We start from the raw sequence: 20,577 nt of genomic DNA, 5'->3' as shown, positions 1-20,577 counted from the left end.
TTTTTTTTCCTTCCACCCTTCCTGGAAGTGCTTGGTGACGTTTTCATACAGCTGGGAAACAGTGCTTTGGGTGGGGCTGTTTTGCAGATGTTCTCTGGCAAAAAGCACAGCAGTGTAACACCACCACGAAGCATAAGTTGTCAGGCTACCATTGGAGACGAGCTAGGAAGCAGCAGTATGCATGATAGTTACGGTACTATGGTTGGCTTGTTGTTGGACATGATTATCTTGAAGGTCTTTTCCAACCTGAGCAATTCGATGGTTCTGTTCTTTGATGCTTTCCAAAGCAGGGGAAGGGCTGGTAATAGGAAGGGATCTGAGAAAGTTTAAACCGGCCTGTAAAGTCTGTGCTGTTTCCAATTTTGAGTCAATGTACGGGTGAAGAGTATACTGGAGTAGCTAGTCAAATTTCCAGTTGTGTAACCATCTTTCACCATTTTCTAAGGCGAGTGAACACTGACAATCTTGAGAGTGAAGCGGGTGAGCCTGTTGTTACAGCGTGCTGTGAGTGCCGAGATCGGCGTGTTTACTGTCTGAAGAGCCTGAGCAACTTCTCCCTGAGGCAGCCAGCTTCTCCTTCTGCCCTGAACGACGGGAGTGCAGCTTCCTCCGCTGGGTTTGGCAGCCTCCCCGTCACACGGCCCGCCGGGAGGTGACGCGCGTGCTGTGTGAAGGGTGGAGCCGTGCGGTTTCTATGAAGCAGACTTTCCACTGGAAACAGCTTTTCGTTATGCCTGCTTGCTGGAGCTTACAACCTCGTTCTTGAGTCAGAAGCTGCCGGGGTCCCCCAGTAAACGTTTCACGTCATAAACACCGCGTGCTAGCCTTCCTGCAATGCAGAAGGCTGGAAGACGTGCTAGCAGCCCTGTAGCTGCACCCCCACACGCCCCTCGCAGGGCGGTCGGAACGAAGCGCCGCAGGAATGGCCGCGGGTTGGAACTGAAGGGGCCCCGCCCGGCCTCGGCTGCGGGGCGGGCGGGCGGAGCTGTCACGGTGCCGCCTCCTGCCGTGCTCGGTCACCGCCTCACAGCGCGACCGGACGGCAGCGGAACGCGGTAGGAGCGGCCCCAGGCTGGGGGACGGGGCCGGGGGGGGGGGGGGAACGTCCCTGGGAGACGGGGTCAGGGGGCTGACGGTGCGCACGGGCCGGTGAGCGCTGGCTGCTGCCTGGCTGCTGGTTTCGCTCTCGCAGTGCACTTTGCGCTTTATGTCCTTGGTGCGCATTCTGGTTTTGTTATGCGTGGTGAGGAGGAAACTAAGGTGACACTTGCGTGAGAACTGTCGTTATGTGTTTTGTTTTCCTTCCTTTTCTTTTTTTTTCTAAACCAGCTTCCTGCAGGCTGCTGGCAACGTACTTCCTTTTTTCTGGCCCTGTACGTTCTTGGAGTGTCTTAGAACGGAAGCTCTTAAATTCCTGTTATAATTTAATCGTCTGTGAGACAGAGCAGAAGCGTGTCACTGCTTAAAAAGAAGATATTGGATAGTGTTGTATTGCCAGTATAGTCAACTTAGTGCCAAAATATATATATAAGACTGTAATATTAGGAAGCTCAAAATAGGTACTATGCTCTGTAAGATAAAGATGAGTTGAGGAGCTGCTCTGCTTCAAGGCCTACAACTGATATTGCTTGCTAGACCTTTAGCAGGAGATGGAGCATCCAGAGGGTCTGTGCAGTAACGCTGCATTGATCAGAGCTGGTGCCGTGTGATATGGGTAAGGGGGGAAGTTAAAGGCGAGGTGAAAGAGTGGATGCGTTAGTGATGGTGACAGGAATAGCAGGGCTTTGGATAAATTGATAGTTTCTTTTACGTTTTGCCAAGGGTGTCTGTGCAGTCACACATAGAAATGTGTGTGAAATGTGTCTGACAGCTTCAAATGGTAGTTAAAGGCTTACCTTCAGTAAAGTATGCAGCTAGGTACCAGGATCAGTGTTGTTTCTTTGGTGTTCATTTTTAGTGCTTAGACTTATATCGCCCTTTGTAATGTAGATTCTTGTTGGATATACAAACTCCTGTTTGTATTATATGAGCTCATGGCTGGGGTGGGAAGGAGGCTGGTTAGCTGTATGTGGAAAGTTGTTTTGGCTTGCTTTTGTAGAAGGCAGCAAAAGAATGTTTTGTAAACATGCAGCCATCAGTTTTGTTCTTATGCTGAAGTCAGAGGATCACTGTTACTGTGTGATGAAGCAGAGGTGGTTCCTTTCCTACTGCTACTTACTGGACAGCAGCTTTATTTGCACTATCGAGTTAAAAGATCCAAATTTAGATGGGGAGAAGGTGCGAACTTGATGTCCCCAGGGTGCTCAGAGGCAACTGGGGGCTGTCAGGATAGGAATGTTTTGTCCTCACCCTATGCAGCACAGATGTTACTGTGTCTGCAGATCGTGTGGATGCAAATTTCCCTCAGGCAGTTCCCTGGGTGGTGAGAACGTAATGCAATTCCTCCTGTAGGTGGTAGATAAGTAAACCAAATATTTTCATTGTACCTGTTGTGTTGTTGCTTGCAGTTTGCTCTAGATTTTATCAATTCACTACAAGATCTTGATAGGAAGGTAGATCTTGGTAGGAATTTGGGGCAGATATCGAGTGGGACAGAATGGAGACGTGCTGAGATGTTTTCAGAAGTCATTTTTATGAAGTGCTTGTGCTGAGCAGGCAGTCCGTCCTGCCCATGCTTATGAGCTGGTTTGTGTGACATGTGTGAAGCTGAACTCGTACTGCTCAGATGTCCAAGATGTGAGCCTGGGCCACTGCTAATAATTGCATCATAGGAATATAAAGCCTTCCTTTTTCAATCTGTTTTCAGAAACAAAAAATCCCCATTACGTGGCTGACCACAGCACAGAGCAGTGTGCAGTGTGCTGTCTAATCGTTACCAGCATCTTTTCTAAGAATGAAGAAGCAGACAGAAGGCCTGCCCAGGCATTGCTTCCTGGTCTTTGTGCATTGGCTATTTGAGCAAGCCTTGTTTCTCTACTGCACAGCGAACTCTTCTGAGCATGCTTGGAAAATGTCGCCGCTCTGTCCCTCTATTCAGACTTTGTCTTGGCTTTTGGTGGGAGAGAGCTCTGGCCCACGGTGGGAGAGGTGGACCTCTACAGACTTTTGGATCCCAGTTTCTGAGAGCCTTAAAAACGGCCAACAAAATTAACGCCATGTTAAAAATCCAAATTAGCTTGAGATTCTCACAAGGCCTCGGTTGGTGCTAGTTCTCACTGCGTGTAAGTCTATCTGATATACGATTGTTTGTATATTCAGCCAATACCTGCTTGAAGAGATGTTCACAGTGATTAACTTAGGCCTCTAATTCACATTCCTAAAGGCATCAATATATGTAGTGATTAAAAAAGGATGCTGGAGGTCTAACTTAGCTCTGGCAGGTTCCTTGAACTTGGATGCTTTAGTTGCCTGAAGAAGACAGTGCCAGTATCCCTTTTTATTGTAACTGGAGAGAGCAACTTTACACTTGGGAAATGAGTTCTATAAACAGGGCACCTATACTCCATTCCATGTAACTTCTTACTGTTTGCCTTGAGCCGTAGTTTGGAAATAGTCAGTTTTCTGTTAGGTGGGATAAATGTATGTTATGAAGCTCTAAGTACTAAAGTTTGCTGATTCTACACAGATTTGAAGACCACGGTCTTGCTTTCTTTAACTTCACTTCCACGGCTGTTGTGAAATACTCACCTTTCTGGTTTATTACACTGAGTGGTGAGCTTGCCAGCATTTCTGGACAGCTGTAACTCTTGAATGCCTAGAAAGTGTAACAGTGGTCACCTTTAAGAAAAACACGATGCGTTTGCCAACTTGTATTTTTCTGCTTTCCCACTGTGGAGTCCTCCAGCCAGCAGCCTGGGGCAGTGCACGGACACTTGGTATGCAGCACAGGACTCCTGTGCAGCTGTTAACAAAGCTTCCTGCAGCTCTGATAAGCATCCTTCTCTTTATGGAGTTGTCCCCTTTAGAGCTCTGTGTTCTTGTTTGGTTTCTTTTGCAGCCTAGGCAGAGGTGCATGAAGGAAGCGGTGGCAGAAGGCAGGATGGAAAACTTGAGTTCCTGTTGCCTTGAAGGCTAAGAGCACGGAGCAGCAGGCTGCTGTAGCAGGGTCTGTCCCAGCACAGCAGCTGGGTGCAGATCGGTGGAGAAGAGTAGCTGGGTGTCTTTCTGCTAACTTCTGTGGCGTACTGAGTGCTGCACTGTCACTTCAGTTGTGTAGGATTTCCCACAGACAGTGGATTAATTTACTATTTAGCTGTTCTGCTTTTCTCAGAAGATGCAGAAATTTGTCTTTTATGGCAGAACTTAAAATAGATCGTTATAAATCCTTGAGGCATTAGTCAGCTGAGAACGTAATTTGGGCTATTTATAGCCTGGCTGTTCTTGCAACAAGTGATTTTATATGGCAGATCATGACTCTATAGTAGAACATCATTATTTGTTTTGTACATGACTGGACTCACTGCATGGTAAGTCTTGCGGAGAGAGCATTGGAAAGAAGTGCTACAGAATGAAGAACTTGGTTTAGGACAGAGAAGGAGGCCAGAATAAAGCTAATAGCCTGAAACTGTCATTGCTGTACCTGGATCTTAAGAGCCTATACAGCTTTGTCAGTTTCTTTGGGCTTTGTTGTCTTGAGTATGTTTGTCAGTGATACATTTCTTGTTTTTATATTTTTCCCTTTCCTTGAGTTTTGGCTGAGGTGTACTCAGCTACATTGAATCTTGTTGGGAGGGGAACAGATGCTGTTCATCTCATTTGTTTTAACAGTTTAGGATTGACAGGAAAGCTAGTCAAGGAGTCACATACGCAGAAGGCTTTCAAGAAAACCACATTGCAGGGCTCTTGGTTTCACAGGGTGCAGGATGTTATACCTGGTATAGGAGAGAGTAACTTCTATGCTGCATTGGGATAAGTAAGTCAAAAGTAAATCTTGCATAGGCTGGCACAATAGCAGGTAGCTGATATGATGCTGACTGCGACTTGTCCTTGTTTTACAAGAGCACAGCAGACCTGTGATGAAAATCTGCAGCATACTGTAAGGAGACAAATGCTGTTCTGATCGCCGAGGGTGAAATCAGCAGTCTTGGAGCAGGCTCTGCTTTCTGCAGAGAGGAGTTGTGTAATGTATAGCTTTAGGCAGCCTTTTATTACTGCATCTTAGCAATCGACCTGGAAGAGGAGTGAAGGCCAAGGAGTTGACTTGATTCACTATTCCCTGGAAAGCAGTCATAATTAAATACTTTGAACAGACAAAGGTTGTGATATTTTCATAATTGTTGCCTTCAGATTTTTGGAACATGATATTGTTGAGGCTAAATACTGAACAGCAGCCACTAAACAAAGTGCAGGGTCTTCATTTCAAGCTTTTAGGAGTTATCTCAAAGGTGAGCACCGAGGGTGAGGAGAGGACCTTAGCAGTGTCTGTTCTGTATTTAATTCAAGGCACTCCCTGTTTCTGTTTGCTTTTTCTTTCCCTCTCACGCACTGCTGCTTTTATGACTGAGCAAACACAGACCTCAGTGTTCCTGTATCCTCCCACACAATATTTGTATATCAGGGTGGTGGACTTCTGTATCCTCTCTTCTGTGGCCCTTTATTGTCAGCAAGCAAGTGTCCCTCTTACAGCTTTATGAAGATACAGCAGAATAAAAGTTGGGGAGGTGGGTTTGAGAGAGAGACGAGGTTGTGGGAGTGGTTGGGGGATTGAATGTAGAAGGGTAAATATTTGCTGAGTTAGAGAAATGGCCAGCAGGGCTTGATGAAGTGGTGATGGTGGAGGTTTTTGAGCATGAGAAGTTGCTGTGTTTGTGAATCTGGTTTGCCTGGAATTGAACCAATGTGGAAGAAATTCCCTGTGAAAAGGCTTGGATAAATACAGCATTCAAAAGAAGCAAGTGGAACTTCTTTATATATAGTAACATTTTTTTCAGATTGCTAATGAAGTTTGCCATTAGTCGTCAACATCAGCTTTAATTGCTAAAAGACTCTTTTCATTATTATTATTTTTTTAATCAGAAGGGAACATTCCACATAGAATTAAAGGAAACATGCAAGCAACCGTTCTAGGACAGAAAGCTCCCATTTTTCTCGGCCCTTCACCACAAAAAGAAAGCCCTCCTGTGTTTAAATTTTACCTAGAGCTGTATTGAAAAGCATCTTGTTATCATTATTGTATGTATACATGAAAAACCAGGCAAGCAATCCCCCCATGATTATTCATGAAGTGAGGGGGAGGTGTTCAATGCTGTAGTAATTGGGATGTCCAAGATACAGATTTTGAGACTAATAAGCATTATGCTTTTAGGAATCTGACTTGGCTGTGTGTCTTTCGTTTTTGGGTTGTGGTTTTGTTTTTGGTTGCTTCATTTTTTTTTTGAGTGATATGAGTAGTAACACTTTGCTTATTACTATTTTACTACCATGTCTATGTTTACGCTCTTTTTTTCCTCATTATAGCAAGAGTTTCATCACCTTATAAGCAGTGGAAATGCATTGGACTAGGTGTTAAAGTAGAACACCTTTGTTAACTGTTGAGATTGTTTGTTTTCTTCTTTGTCTTCCGTGGTGTTTGTGTTCTTCAGAGGTATGTAGTCAGAAAAGAGGCACCTGCCTGTTCTGCTTCATTCAGGAGCTGCTGGGGGGGAAAGGCAGCAGAATCTCAGCCTGCTATGGTCCTTGAATAGGTCAGATTTGATTACACCAAGTAAATTAATAACATAGCAAGGATACAAAGCTTTTTGCTAGCTATGGTCTGGGGGCATTGGTGCCTGTGGAGCCCTGTGCTACATCAGCCTACTCCTGATGGATGGACCCGTGGTATAAAGCCATGTTGGAACAGTGCCTGTTAAAGCTGTAATCTTTGGTAAGCCAGTGTGGGATGAACTTAAAGAAGCTCCCCATGTGGAGCAGGGGCAGAGTGACCATAGAGGAGCAGAGGAGACAAAGCATTAGGGACTGAGTGCAGCCCCCATCCCCCTGTACTACTTGGGGGCACAGTGTACTAGAGGATGGATAGGAGGAAGGTGGGTTCAAGTAGCTTTTTAGTTTCTTAATGCTCTCATCTCTTAGGTATAGGCAACGAGTTATTAAACTCCCTATGCTGAGTCTCATTTGCCCGTGATGGTAAGTGGTAAGGGACCTTCCTGTCTTGGTCTCTGCCCATGAGCTTTATTCATCACAATTTCCCCTCTGTTCTTCTGAGTGTGAAACTACCGTGCTTGTAAAACAGGATTTCAGGATAGCTTAAATTCAGTGTCTGTACAAATTTCTCACAGGGTTTTGCTGGGATGATGTTAGTGCTGACAACTGCCCCCAAGGAGCAAAAATGTGTGCTTTAATGTCCAATTTTGTAGCAAACTTAATTCCTGATTGTGCACTTGTGTGGGAGGAATCATAGTCTGCTATCGAAAGCAGATTTAAGTGATTGTGCTCGGTGTGGTGGGAGGTGTTTGAAATACAGCTACTTAAGCCTAGTGGGAAAGAGAAGGAGAAACCTTTGAATTGGATCAAAATGCTCTCGTTAGGGAAGAGGCTGATAACTATGAAGGAATAGACAAAGCAAGTGGTGCACAGTGCAGTTACTCACCATGCACTGACTGACGCAGAGCCAGTCTCCAAGCAGTGGCACTTGATAACACTCCACCTCTATTTTGGACAGAAATGGCCTCGTACGTTTCTGCATGTTCTGACAGAAGCACTATCAACTCGTAGAGATGCAATTAGTTTTAGTGATCTCCTTTTGGTATGCCCTCTGTGACAGTGCTGTCAGCATGAAGTGTCCTTTCAGCTTCCTACTCTGACCTCGTGCTTCTGCAGATGTTTCCATTTCAGTCGCCTCCTACGCCTCTCATAAAATTAGTCATTCCAAGATGCAGCTTGGTTGTCAACTGATGTTTCTACTTTTGATAACAAAACTGTTCTGTTGTAGGTTGCTAACTTCAGTAGTGCAGTAACGTGTTTGTGAGTGATGCATCCTTAACTACGTAATAGACAAAATGAGGAGTAAATATTAACTGAAATGAGTAAGAGAAATAGTCTGAGGAGAGACTGTATAGCTGGTTAATATCTGAATATATTTACTGGTCCAAAAAAAGAAGTGGGAAGTGCTTTCCCCAAAAAAGCCTCTGCAACTTGTCTGGTTTTTATCCAAATTTTGACTGGCTACTGCAAACATACTGCCTGTTAATTTCATGTGGTATAATTAGCCGAGTGCTGCAGAAAATGACTGTATCACATCTGCTTTTCAGGTCTTTGCAATGAGTTACCCAGGCTATCCCCCAGCAGGTGGATATCCACCAGCACCCCCAGGTAAGTCAGTCAGATGAAGTAACTGTTAAGTGACCGATGGTCCTAACAAATGGGAAGGTGGAATAAATGAAGCACGAGTCTGTAGGGAGTTCTGGACACTGAGGCTTTCTGTGGTTTCTTGCTAAGTTCAGTTGGGAGTTGTTGTTTTATCTAGGCTGATAAACAGGCTTTAAAAGGTGTAGTGTCTTGTTTCAATGCAGCTGTGTTTGATTGTAGGTGGCAGTCCTTGGGGCAGTGCTGTCTATCCACCTTCAAATCCACCTCCAATTGGTCTAGAAAATGTGGCTGGCTATGCCAATCAGTTCAACCCGAGCTACATGGCTGGAATGGTGAGTCTGCTTTCATTCAATGTATCTTACCTTGTCTTTTTTAAGAGTAAAGCTGTGGTTCTGGTACTGTAGAAAAATCGTTTACAGCAGGTTTATTTTGTGTCTTTGTCTAACCTTTGTTTAAATGCTGATCATTCACTATCATCTGTTAAAGTAAATCATTACCACAAGCTATTCCTTATGTTGGAAAGGCAGAATCTGTAGATAAATTTTGACTGAAGAGCCTAACTTCAAAAGCCAGGGACATAAAACTTGACTTTGCCATGCAGAGGAGTGGGGGCACGTGATTAATACTGAGTGTCCGTTGTTAATAAATTTGTATTGGCAAACACGGCTCAGGTTTAGCTTATTACCTGTTTTTTTTCCAGTTGAAAAAGGAGCAAGGTTCTGTAATTGAGGCAGGTGATTCATCTCAGAAGAAAGCATAGGATAAGCTCTGCTAGTATTTAACAGCTGGCAGTAAAAACCCTTTACACTGAGTGAAGAAAATGCAGACATTTCCTATGCGACTTTTTTGCTTAGGGTGTAAATGAGTTATGTTTCTAACTATTCAGGCTCCAGGAACCTGCTATAAAACGTAAGGAGTTCACAGCATGCAAGACATGTTCATCATCGATAACTTTGGTAGCAATTGAATGAGTTCAGTTGTCAGAATGAGCAACAAAATTACCTAGAGTGCTCAAAGCAATATCCTCAGCTATTGGTTTCTGGGAACATTGCAGTCATCAAATGCAATGGTCTTTGTTATAAGGGAAAGATGATATTGGTTGTGGAGTTAATTAACAACATGGCAGTTGATGCAGATGTCTTTCCTAATGCAGTCTTAACTCTTGTTACTTTAAACTACTAATGCATGCATTTCTCATGTAAAACACCCAGGGTTTGCTTGCAGTAAATACTTCTATGTGAATGCTATAGTCGTGTTAACATGGCCATGCAGAGAAGAACTGGCTTTGTGTTTCTGGGGAGGGTGTGGGGAGGTGAACACATCGTGTTAATAATGCTATTGAAATTAGCTGATAGCACACCTTTCTTTCTTTCTTTGTTGGCTGTCATTGCAGGCATCCAATATGGCAGGGACGTTTGGAGGGTCAAATGTACCACAAGGCATATATCCTTCAGCACCTGGGGGTTATCCACCAGTACCTCCAGGTGGCTTTGGACAGCCTCCATCAGGACAGCAGCCCTCTTATGGGGGCTATCCTCCACCTGGAGGAAACATACCAGGCCAGCCCACGCTGCCTCCTGGTCAGCTGCCTATGGGATCACCAGGACAGCCACCAGCACCTTACCCAGGGCAGCAACCCATGCCAAGTTATCCACCAGCTGTGAATCCATCTGTGCCCTCTTATCCAGGACCTACAGGGCCTGCAGTCTCTCCTGGAGCAGTAAGAGCATTCAGTGCTTTGGTTTTAAAATGTGACTGCATATGTTTTTCTACCTTTTCTTTGTGTGTCTAAAAATGACGAGGGAGTCACAAGGAGAATTTTGACCAAAGCAGGAGATAGAAGCAATAGAGGCATCTATGACTTCAAATATATGTTGTTATACTGCATTATCAAAAAAGAAATGTGAGACATGAATTCATATTCAGTTGGCTTTGTTTTTCGAACAAAGTATTTACATTTGTATCTACAGTTTAATCAAACCATAATTGACTGTGCATCTTATCATAATAACAGGTAGAGAAACAAACATCTAAGGTTATGTTGTCTGCTTTTTAAAGAAAAAATTAAGTTGTTTTTTTCTTATTAATACTTTAAATACAGCTCAACTTTTATGATTTTAGTATGGAAACAGAGGCACAATCACTGATGCGCCAGGATTTGACCCTCTGAAGGATGCAGAAGTCTTGAGGAAGGCCATGAAGGGATTGGGTGAGCAGTCTGTGAATTTGATATTTAATGCAAGTAGAATTGCAGCTTTGTTTCAATACTGCCTTTCACCATTGTTAACATACTTACTGAGTAGGGGCTGGTTCACATGTTCTTGTACTTGGTAATCAGAAGAATTATTGATAGTGGATGTAGATGAAAACAACGTGGTGGATTTGGTATTTGCTAGCTTTTGTGGGGTGGAGTTTTTTGTTGGTTTTCTTTCTGGTTTTTGTTTTATTCTCACTGTATTTTTGATTGGTTTTGCAAGACTTGGGTGTTCTGTGGTGATACGCAAGAGGAGATGCAACAGATGAGTTAGAAGCATCTGTGTTGGGCTTGGCAGAAGTAGAGTCTAGTGGAAACCGAAAGGTGAATCCTCGTGTGACATCCATCTCATTCTGTGGTGTTTGTGTGCACGTACAGGAACCGATGAGCAGGCTATTATAGATTGCCTTGGAAGTCGTTCAAACAAGCAGCGACAGCAGATCATCCTCTCCTTCAAGACAGCTTATGGAAAGGTAAATACATATAAGAGAAGCTAGAAGAATAAGGGGCTAGGTAGAAGGGACCTTAGAGATCATGCAGTTCCAGCCCTTGGCTCTGTGCAGCAGGCAGGGTTGTAAGCCACTAAATCAGGCACTAGACCAGGTTGCCCAGGCCCCCATCAGTCTGGTGTCTTCAAAGATGGGGGATCCACAGTCTCTCTGGGCAGCATGTTCCAGAGCCTCACCACTCTCAGTGAAAAATGGCTTCCTCACATCTAACCTAAATCTCCCCTTATTTATTTAAAATAAATTTCTCTTTGTCCTATCACTATCAGACAGTGCGAAAAGTCAGTCTGCCTCCCTTTTATAAGCTCCCTTCTAGTACTGGAAGACAATGAGGGATTCTACCTGTAGCTTTTTGTTCTCCAGGTTGAACAGGCTCAGCTCCCTCTGCCTCACTTTACTGGAGGAGTACCCTATCCCTCTGAACATCTTCATGGCCCATATCTGGACCTATGCAACAGCTGCATGTCTTTCTTGTACTGGGGGCCCCAGGCCTGGACACACTACTCCAAATGGGGCCTCACAAGGGCAGAGCAGAGGGGGACAATCACCTCCCTCTCCCTGTTGGCCACTCTTCTTTTGGTGCAGCTCAGAATACCTATGGCATTCCAGGCTGCAAGCACACATTGCTGGCTTATGTCCAGCTTTTTATCCATCAGGATTCCCAAGTCCTTCTCTGCAGGGCTGCTTTCAAAGATTTCTCCCAATCTGTGGACTTGTCTTGCACTTGGTCTTGCTGAACTTGATTATTTTAAGTGTGTCAGGGTCCCTTTGGATGGCATCCCTTCCTTCTGTTGTATCAGCTGCATGACTTAATTGAAAATCAGGAGACTTAGTGTTGGGAAAGAAGATGAGAGGTTGCTTAAGGGGATGATGATTCCTAAGTCTGTAGCCTTTTTATCTACTCTTGATTTCAGTGCAGTATTTCAGATGAGTTATATAGAGCAGTTTGTCTCTTAGGTACTTACTTTGACCCTTCAGTACAACGTGTTTAATTTGACCTTAATTATATATTATGTATGTTAGTTTTTGCTGTTTAATGTTGTTAGTGGAGGAACTTTACTTTGGAGATGCATTATTGATGCTTGCACATAAAGAATTCTAATTCAAGTCCAGAATTTGTTTATATTTGTCACCTCTTCTTTTTAAATCTCTTTAGGATTTGATCAAGGATCTCAAATCTGAACTATCAGGTAACTTTGAGAAGACAATCTTAGCAATGATGAAGACACCCATCATGTTTGATGCTTATGAAATCAAGGAAGCTGTAAAGGTATGCGTAGGATAAAGAGCTTCATATTTGGGAATATTTGAGGGAATGTATTGAGGGAATATTTGAGCTGATCAAATTTGTGGCAGTAATTTTAAAGCTCTGTATTCAGATGTCCTCTCCATTCAGGTATTCAGCCCACTCCTCACTCAATTTCTCGGAGGTTTATGATAGTAAAATTGAGAATTCTTATTTACTGTTACATAAATAACTAATGAAAAGAGCATTTAATAGGCTTGCGTTGTAACAAAGATTTATTAATAAAAGGAAAAAATGTCAGAGGCACAGTTTTGTTGAACTTTGCAGTGAATTTATTACGTAGTCTTTAGTTAGCCACTGTGGTAACACTTTTCTCAGCCAGTTACTGCATGGAGCACCTTTGTTTCTTGGTTTTTGCTTTGAGGTGTGGAGCTGATGGCACTTCTCAACTCAAAATTTCCAGTGACTATTTTTTTCAGCGCTCAAAAATAGTTCTAACACCTAATTTAATTAAGATTTGGAGCAGGGCTTACCTTTTCGTTTTGTTTATTTTTCTCCACCTGTTAAGTGTACTCCTAGCCAATGCTGACCATGCTGTGTCTCAAATGTGTTGCATGCAAAATTCTAACTACATGCTTTGGGTTTTTCTGTCTCAGTGTACTATTCTGAATTGTATTTATTCTCTCCGTGTATTCTTCCTTTATTCTTGTCTATATTATTTCGTATTAGCTGATACAAGAGTGTGTTTTGTCTTACAGTTTGCTGTTGTGGGTTTTTTTTTTTTAGGGCATTGGCACGGATGAAAATTGTCTCATTGAAATCTTAGCTTCTCGCAGTAATGAGCATATTCAGGAACTCAACAGGGTCTATAAAGCAGGTTAGATTTGTTACTTTTTTTTCATTAATCACTGACTGTCATTAATTTGGAAAATGAGCGGAGGTGTATGACTGTTCATCATTGTGTCTCCTTTATAGAATTTAAGAAAACTCTGGAGGAAGCAATAAGAAGTGACACATCTGGACACTTCCAGAGGCTTTTAATTTCACTTGCTCAGGTACTTCCATGCAGAGCTTTTGGGGACTTGGGTGCTTGTGTGTGTTATGTCTGTTGTTGTTTTTTTTTTTTTAAAAAAAAAAAAAACCACCAGGAAAACCTCTGTATCTTCAAATTCTTTCAGGGAAACAGAGATGAAAGTACAAATGTTGACATGTCTCTTGTCCAAAAAGACGTACAGGTCAGTAAGAAATTATTCGTCATATGTAAGTATGGTCAGTTCAGTCTGCTGATGTGTTCTCTTTGACTTAGTTTTGGACATGGTGTGACTTGTTCTGTAGTAGTGCTTGTGTTTCAGTAGGTGGAAGGGTTATGAAGGGGCATAACAGCATTAGAGCCTCGTGGCTGCATTTCAGATAGGAGGCTCTAGGGAATGAAGCCTCACTTCTTGTTTGCTTGGTTGGATTTGCTTTGCTTTTTAAATCTCTTGCTTTTCCAGTTGTTGTGTCACTCCATTGTGCTGCTGCTAGTCATCTAAGGAACTCTGGCTTTTCGCATCGAGTAGGGCAGTTGAACCTAATAACTCTTGCAGCTGTTAGTTTTTGTGTGTTCTGTTTCACCACACAGCAAACAGAATGCCGTGGATCATTTCAGGAATAAACTGTCACACAAATAATAATGCAGTTAGCTTTCAGCACAGTTTGTCAGAAGAGATGTGAGTGTCTCTAAACATGCCTGGAGGTACAGAAATAAAGGTAGATTCAGGTGCTCCTAGGAAGAATTTTCAGCTACTTTTAACATGTTTTTTTACTTTGGTTAATTCAGAGCTTATGTGTTTTAAACACCAGTTTTGGGGTTAGTTACTGTTTATTGCTTGTTCCTGTTTCCCAGTGGTACTTAAACCAAGAAATGACTGTAAAGGAAGAGAGGCTGTGAGGAAAGTCATTTATAACTCACTTTTTTCATCCTGATGGCTTTTCTAATTGATATGTGCATTCTCTTCTGAGTTTAGGAGCTATATGCAGCTGGTGAGAATCGTTTAGGAACTGATGAATCCAAATTCAATGCCATTCTGTGTGCGAGAAGCAGGGCCCACCTCAGAGCAGGTAATGGTACCCAGACCTCTACATAAACATTACATTGATTCTGTTGTTTGTAATGATAAAAATGTACAACACTGCCCTCTGCCTGTGTTCTCCCATCAGTAAAATGGGAGTAATGATAACTCCCAGTAATGATAAGGGGAAAGCGAGGTGAGTTCTGTTGAAGAAAAGGGCATGCAGGAGCTGTGCATTATGATAATCTCTATTAAATGTCAGAGCTGGTAGAGGTCATATTTGTTCAAATCTTACTCTGATAAAAAGGATTGGGAAATCAGAATTAGTTGAATTTTGCATGCAGTTCAATTTTGCATGCTTTTGTGTATGCAAGACACTTGGCAGTCTTTTTTTCCTTTTTCTTGCTGGTGTGTTAGCTTAATCTAAAGTGGTGAGTGCAGCTGAGTGTTTTCTTAGTTTCATTGACATGCAAAGCTTTCCTAGGAGAAATTCAACTATTCCCCTTACATGGATTTCTTGCTATAGCCCTTCAAAAATAAGCACAGAACTAGACAAGCTAGGAGGAGCACGGTGACGTTTAAATGGAACAAAATGTTTAAAATGACCTTGGACATTTCAGAGCTTCTATGAGCGTGCTGAAGTACCACGTTGAGCATTGTTTTCAAAATAAGCAATACATCATGCACCAGTGCCATCTCTTTGTGAGTCTGATTCCTGAAAACTTCCTTCTCTCTTGACAGTTTTCAGTGAGTACCAGAGGATGTGTAACCGGGACATCGAAAAAAGCATCTGTCGTGAAATGTCTGGAGACCTGGAAAAAGGCATGCTGGCAGTAGGTATGTGCCATCTGTGAAATACAGACCACTTAATTCACCTCAAAATGGCTGATGAGGCTTCTGCTTCAAGCAAGCTGCTTAATTTAAATCTCACATGCTAAATTTTTATTGTTAAAATAGGGAGAGCGAATTAATAACTTCGCTTGCCTTCGTTTTAAGAAGTGATTAAAAGTTCTACCAACCACTGTGAGAATAGAATATTTGGGACAGCTTTGGAAATAAAGCAAAATGCATTAAAATTGTTTACCTCTGGTACTTACGAAGGGCAAAACTCTATCTCAGGTTGCCCTTTTTGTCCTCTGTAAGGTAGCCAGTCATAGGTTTCCGCTAAGGGTTATGACAAGCTCTTGAGTCCTTGTGCAGCAGTTCTATTTAGGGTGGTTTATTCTATACGAAGTCCCACAGCTTGTTTTGTTTTGTCTCTGTCTCTTAGATGAAGTTACTTCTATACATTTTCATTTATTTTTATGTATTATTATGTATTTACTGTGGTATCTACTTGTGCTTCTTTAAGTTTTCTTTGTGCTTTTTTTTTTTTTAGTTATGGTAGCGATAAGGAAAGGGATGTACCTAGGAGACAATGAAAAACAAACAAACTGCAGCAAACAAAGCACAGCTTATTCTACTCCTATTGAAATAAATCAGGGCATTTATCACTGGGAGTAAGATAAGAGAAAGCATGTGGCTCAGCTGCAACAAAGCTGTACAGAATCTTGGAAAGTAAAGATGATTTTGTGGAACTTCACTCTTTCACTTGTGTCTTACGCATGTGTGAACTACATAACCATTTATCTTACTTGACAAAGTAGCCCTTTTTTTTTTAATGGCATGGGTGTTTCTTATGACCCAGACTGAGCCTACCTCTGTTGATGAGTTATATTTGCAGACCTTTTCCAGGGTTCTGAATCTGCCACCTCAGAAAGTATTCATGTTAGAAAACCAAACTTGAAGTATTGTTGGTTAGCAGAAGACCAGCTCAGTAAAGAAACTTAACTGTAAGAGTTAGTAAGTCATTTGATCTCATGAAGCTTTGCAGTCAGGTGGCAGATGTTTCTTGTGGATGCAGATTGAGAATTGGGACTGTAACTTTAAGTCAATAACTTTTAAAGGATAGACTTTCATTAATATCCACTAAATAACTTCGTTGAATAAACTTTTGTTTTATTTAGAAATGTGTGTATGTGTATATATAGATGTATATATACATGTCTATGTCTACCTGGCATCAGATGTTCTTTTAATCTTGTTTTTCAGAAAAAGTTTTCTAATTGAAAATATTCAATTTTGCTTTTCTTAAAGCTTTCTGGATTGTACAACTGGTAATTTACAATGACATCTTCCAACATGTTAGTGTGATTGTGTTGTTTTAACAACAATCAAGCAACATGCATTTCACTTGTCATTTCTTTGTGAAATGTTGTACATATCTGACAACTGTGTGTTAACTGTTCTCTCTCATCTACGTTTTCCTGTTCAGAAAAGTACTTTTTTCCTATATAGAATGTGTATTGCTGTGAAATATGTATTTAGGTTTATCCTTTTTGTTCTGTCTTGCTTTGATGCTTTCTGTGCTATCAGATAGAAGCTGGTTATGGTTTGTTTTCTGTACAGTTTGCCACAGATTGCATGATTGTTTACCCAACATCAGGATTAGTGTAGAGATTATAGTTATAGTGAGCGATGAACAGATTAATACTAAAATAATTTGAATTGGGTTTTGTTCTTTAAGATTTCTAATGAACAATAAAAATGATCATTTGTAAATAAGCACTTCAAGGATTTCTCAAGAATCCTTGTGAAATTTGTGGCTAAAGAAATGGATATCTAGCTGTGAGTAGAGGGTGCAGTTCATATCATAGATGGCTTCCTATCGTAGAGCAGCTCATCCCAACTTAGAGTAGGTCTTGAATTTGCCCTGCCTTGCAGATGGAAGGCCTGGAATTTCATAAATCCAGAAAAGCTAGGAATACTTAACTCGGTTCTCCTTCAAGCCTCCTATCCCCTCACCATACCCTACTTTGCTTTCAGAGGCAAGAGCCTGGTTGCTAGAGGTAAAAGGGTACAAACTTGTGTCAGTGACTAACTGAAGGGATGGAAACTGCATCATATTGTCTGTGTAAAATTAAAGCATGGGACTGAGCTTGAAAAAAGATGGTGAGATTTAGTTTGGGTAGGAATACGTGACTTCAGTAATACTCTTTCTTTTTGCAGTTAAATGCCTCAAGAACACGCCAGCCTTCTTTGCAGAGAGGCTGAGGAATGCTATGAAGGTAAGTGCTTATGACCAGATGCATAAAAGTAGCATGTGTTTTTTAAAATGATTGTGCTGTTCTTTGGAATGAGTACTTCAACCATCTTGTAGAGATCTAACGGTAGTAATTAAAAGATAACTAATGAGCTGGAGGTATGAATTTTTTCCATGAGCACAAGACTTAAGATGTAGTATGATGGAAGGCTGGAAAAACCTATCTTACTTGATCCACTTAGCAAAGTGTATATAACCATGCCACAAATTTCTTAAAGAGATTGCTTGCCTTAGTAAAACAATTTATGTGCTTAAGACTTGCTGATAGGTTTAAGTAAAGAGGGCTAGTTGAAGTGCATTACCAGTACAATTTAATTTATTAATGCATATGCTGTATTCCTACTAAGCTTATTGAAGGCAGTGAAGTTTTGCTAGTTAAGTGCTGGCATTTTGTGAGGTGGTGATCTCTATTGATTCATGCTCTATCATCCACAGTTTCCACACATTACTAACGTATGGCATTGTTGTTTACTTCAGGGAGCAGGAACAAAAGACAGAACTCTGATTCGAATCATGGTATCACGCAGTGAGGTTGACCTTCTGGACATACGTGCAGAATACAAGCGGCTGTATGGCAAATCTCTCTATGCAGATATCACTGTAAGTCTTAGAGCTTTAGTTTGCCCAGTTCATTTGCCTGAGGGTGCCTGTGGGGACTTAGGAAGCTTCATTCACCATGTAATGAAGGTTTTTCACATGGAGATGCAGCTTAGTGGTGCTCACAAGGAAACCTAGGAAGGTAGTGAGAGATACTGTGTGCACCAGCAAGTCTTGGCTATTCTGTCAGCAACTAGATAGTCTTTTTGGCCATAAGCCACCAAAGTTCAACTAGCAGAAGGTTTTTACAAATCCATAACTCTCAGATGAAGATGGCACTTGCTATATTGTGACATGAAATTTTACACATCAGGAATAGGAACAGATAATTCCTATTTACTTGGTTGAACTTGATCATTTCACTAAGTGTGGCCGTAGGTGTAAACCCTGCCTGTTCTGTAGAGGCAGTAACAGGAAAAACAGTTGAAAACAGTTTTAAAGTAACTCCTTAATTCTTCTGTCATTGTCTGGAAGTGCACAGCAGTTCCTTCAGCACATGAATAAAGTAAAATGCTTTATATTTTGCAGATTGTACTCTATGTAGGGTTTATTCTGATTCTTGAAGCATCTCTTTGTCACCACAGATTTTTATTCAGAAAAAGGTTTTCAGGGATAATACACTGTCTGAAACTGCCTTGTGAAAAGGGTTGACAAACCTCATCAACCAAGTCTAGTTATTGCGCAGCTCCCAGGGAATGCTTTTTAGTTGTAAAAGCACCAGGTGACATTTACCTAGCAGAGCTAGCTGAATGGTGATCGTATCATCATAGAATGGCCTGGGTTGAAAAGGACCACAATGATCACCTGGTTCCAACCCCCTGCTATGTGCAGGTCACCAACCAGCAGCCCAGGCTGCCCAGAGCCACATCCAGCCTGGCCTTGAATGCCTCCAGGGATGGGGCATCCACAGCCTCCTTGGGCAACCTGTTCCAGTGCCTCACCACTCTCTGGGTGAAAAACTTCCTCCTCATATCTAACCTGAAACTCCCTGGCTCAGTTTAAAACCATTCCCCCTTGTTCTATCACTATCCACCCTTCCACCCTTGTAAACAGCTGTCTCCCCTTCTGTTTGCTGTTCATTAAATCTTTTCCACAATTTTGCATGTACATTCATCATGGTTTTTGCAGCCCTCAAATGGAACAGATGCTATTTGACTGAGGTGTGAGATTTCTTGATGCCAGGGCATCACTTTGAACATTCAAATATAACAAAGAATAAACTTTCCCTTGCTGCCCCTTGGAAAGAAATCCATGCTGAGTCCAGGGAAAAGGAGTACAGCAATCTGTATTGCTGTTTCTGTAGTTTCTTACCTGTTGGCTGAAAGACAACTTTGCATTGAAGGTTTTTGCTGAACTTTTCCAGAATGTGCAATTGACCCTGTATACCAAATTCAGTTACCTAAAGAAATATGTTCCCTTATTGATGTTTTCCATTCCATAAAGGAAAGAGCATATTTCTCTTTTTCATTGTTGTTTTTAAAAAGTGAACACCTGCTTTCTTTCATCCCTGCCTTCCTTTCCTTTAGTTAATAGCTTGGCATTTAAGATGCTTAAACTTAATTTTCTTTCTTCCTTCCCCTTCCAACTCCCACGTCCCCAAAAAAGCAGGATGCAAGCCTTCAACTTTTCTTTTTCTGGGTTTATTTCCAGGGGGATACTTCAGGAGACTACCGGAAAATCCTACTCAAGTTGTGCGGTGGAAATGACTAAATGGAACATTGAGCTTTCATTTAACCATAAAACAGAGAGAGGAAAAAAGAGGAAAATGCAGCTGCTATTTTCATGGTTTTGCTTTAAAGCATCTTTTTTCCCAGAAGTAAATATGTTATGAGCTGTCTTTCCTAAAGCGAATTGCTAGATTAAAAAAAGGCAAAAAAAAGCTCACAGAAGTCAAGCTTATGTACCATCTGCTTAGGATTCTTTGCTAACTTCTACAATCCAAGAATGAATTATTTTTCAGCTTACTTTATTCATTGGAAGTAACATGATTGTTTTCTGGAGTGAAAATCATGATTGTATGGTTTAAGGCTTTATTTTGTACAAATATCACGTGCCACTTTATTGCTAGTTCTATATATATTGTAAGCAGAGGTGGTTTCATACTTACACCTCACGTTTTTGTGTCCAACTGAGACTGTTTTAAAGAGGTTTTGTTGAGTTCTGTTTTCTTTACTTGGCTGCATGTTGTTAAGTAAGTTGTGTTCCAAGTTGCTGTTTCACCAGGGCAGCTGTCACAAGGCAATAGTAATGTTGATATGATACAAGTTCTTCAGTTAATGTCTTTCAGGTTTTGGATTGTGCCTTAAATATCTAACTATATCTAGGAAAAGATTATAAAATTAAAGCTGCCTATCTTCTAAGTCTTGGAAAACTCTGCTTTTTGTTGTCCATGTTAATGTCATCTTTGCCTTTCTCAAAATGAAAATGTAGAAATCTTTTTTTTTAAAAAAAAAAGAACACGTAAGTTGAAGAAGCAT

At 41.5% G+C, this 20,577-nt stretch overlaps 1 protein-coding gene across 3 annotated transcripts; it reads left to right on the top strand.

Moving 5' to 3' along the window:
- Positions 1-923: 923 nt before the first annotated feature.
- Positions 924-20,460, top strand: ANXA11 (annexin A11). 3 transcript variants are annotated; one of them, XM_085229968.1, is made up of 15 exons: positions 924-1,055; positions 8,247-8,307; positions 8,524-8,636; positions 9,698-10,024; positions 10,426-10,513; positions 10,937-11,031; positions 12,221-12,334; positions 13,097-13,187; positions 13,286-13,365; positions 13,489-13,545; positions 14,317-14,410; positions 15,103-15,198; positions 17,410-17,468; positions 17,981-18,103; positions 19,751-20,460. In XM_085229968.1, the coding sequence occupies exons 2-15, from the start codon at positions 8,256-8,258 to the stop codon at positions 19,808-19,810; spliced, it is 1,449 nt and encodes a 482-aa protein (XP_085086094.1). In that variant the 5' UTR covers positions 924-1,055; positions 8,247-8,255; the 3' UTR covers positions 19,811-20,460. The 3 variants fall into 3 exon arrangements, with proteins under 3 accessions (XP_085086094.1, XP_085086092.1, XP_085086091.1); XM_085229966.1 differs by having other exon boundaries at positions 981-1,052; XM_085229965.1 differs by lacking the exon at positions 924-1,055 and adding an exon at positions 5,589-5,660.
- Positions 20,461-20,577: the final 117 nt, after the last annotated feature.

Source organism: Meleagris gallopavo, chromosome 8 (assembly GCF_905368555.1).
Source record: "Meleagris gallopavo chromosome 8, MGAL_WU_HG_1.1, whole genome shotgun sequence".
In the NCBI taxonomy this organism is placed as follows: Eukaryota; Metazoa; Chordata; class Aves; order Galliformes; family Phasianidae; genus Meleagris; species Meleagris gallopavo.
This window is presented reverse-complemented; position numbering and strand designations above follow the sequence as displayed.

Excerpts from the sequence above, each read along its gene's own strand:
- ANXA11 (XM_085229968.1), top strand. The coding sequence starts at position 8,256 with ATGAGTTACCCAGGCTATCCCCCAGCAGGTGGATATCCACCAGCACCC. Across the intron at positions 10,025-10,425 it reads CTGCAGTCTCTCCTGGAGCA|TATGGAAACAGAGGCACAAT; the intron begins GTAAGAGCATTC and ends TTATGATTTTAG. Across the intron at positions 10,514-10,936 it reads GAAGGCCATGAAGGGATTGG|GAACCGATGAGCAGGCTATT; the intron begins GTGAGCAGTCTG and ends GTGCACGTACAG.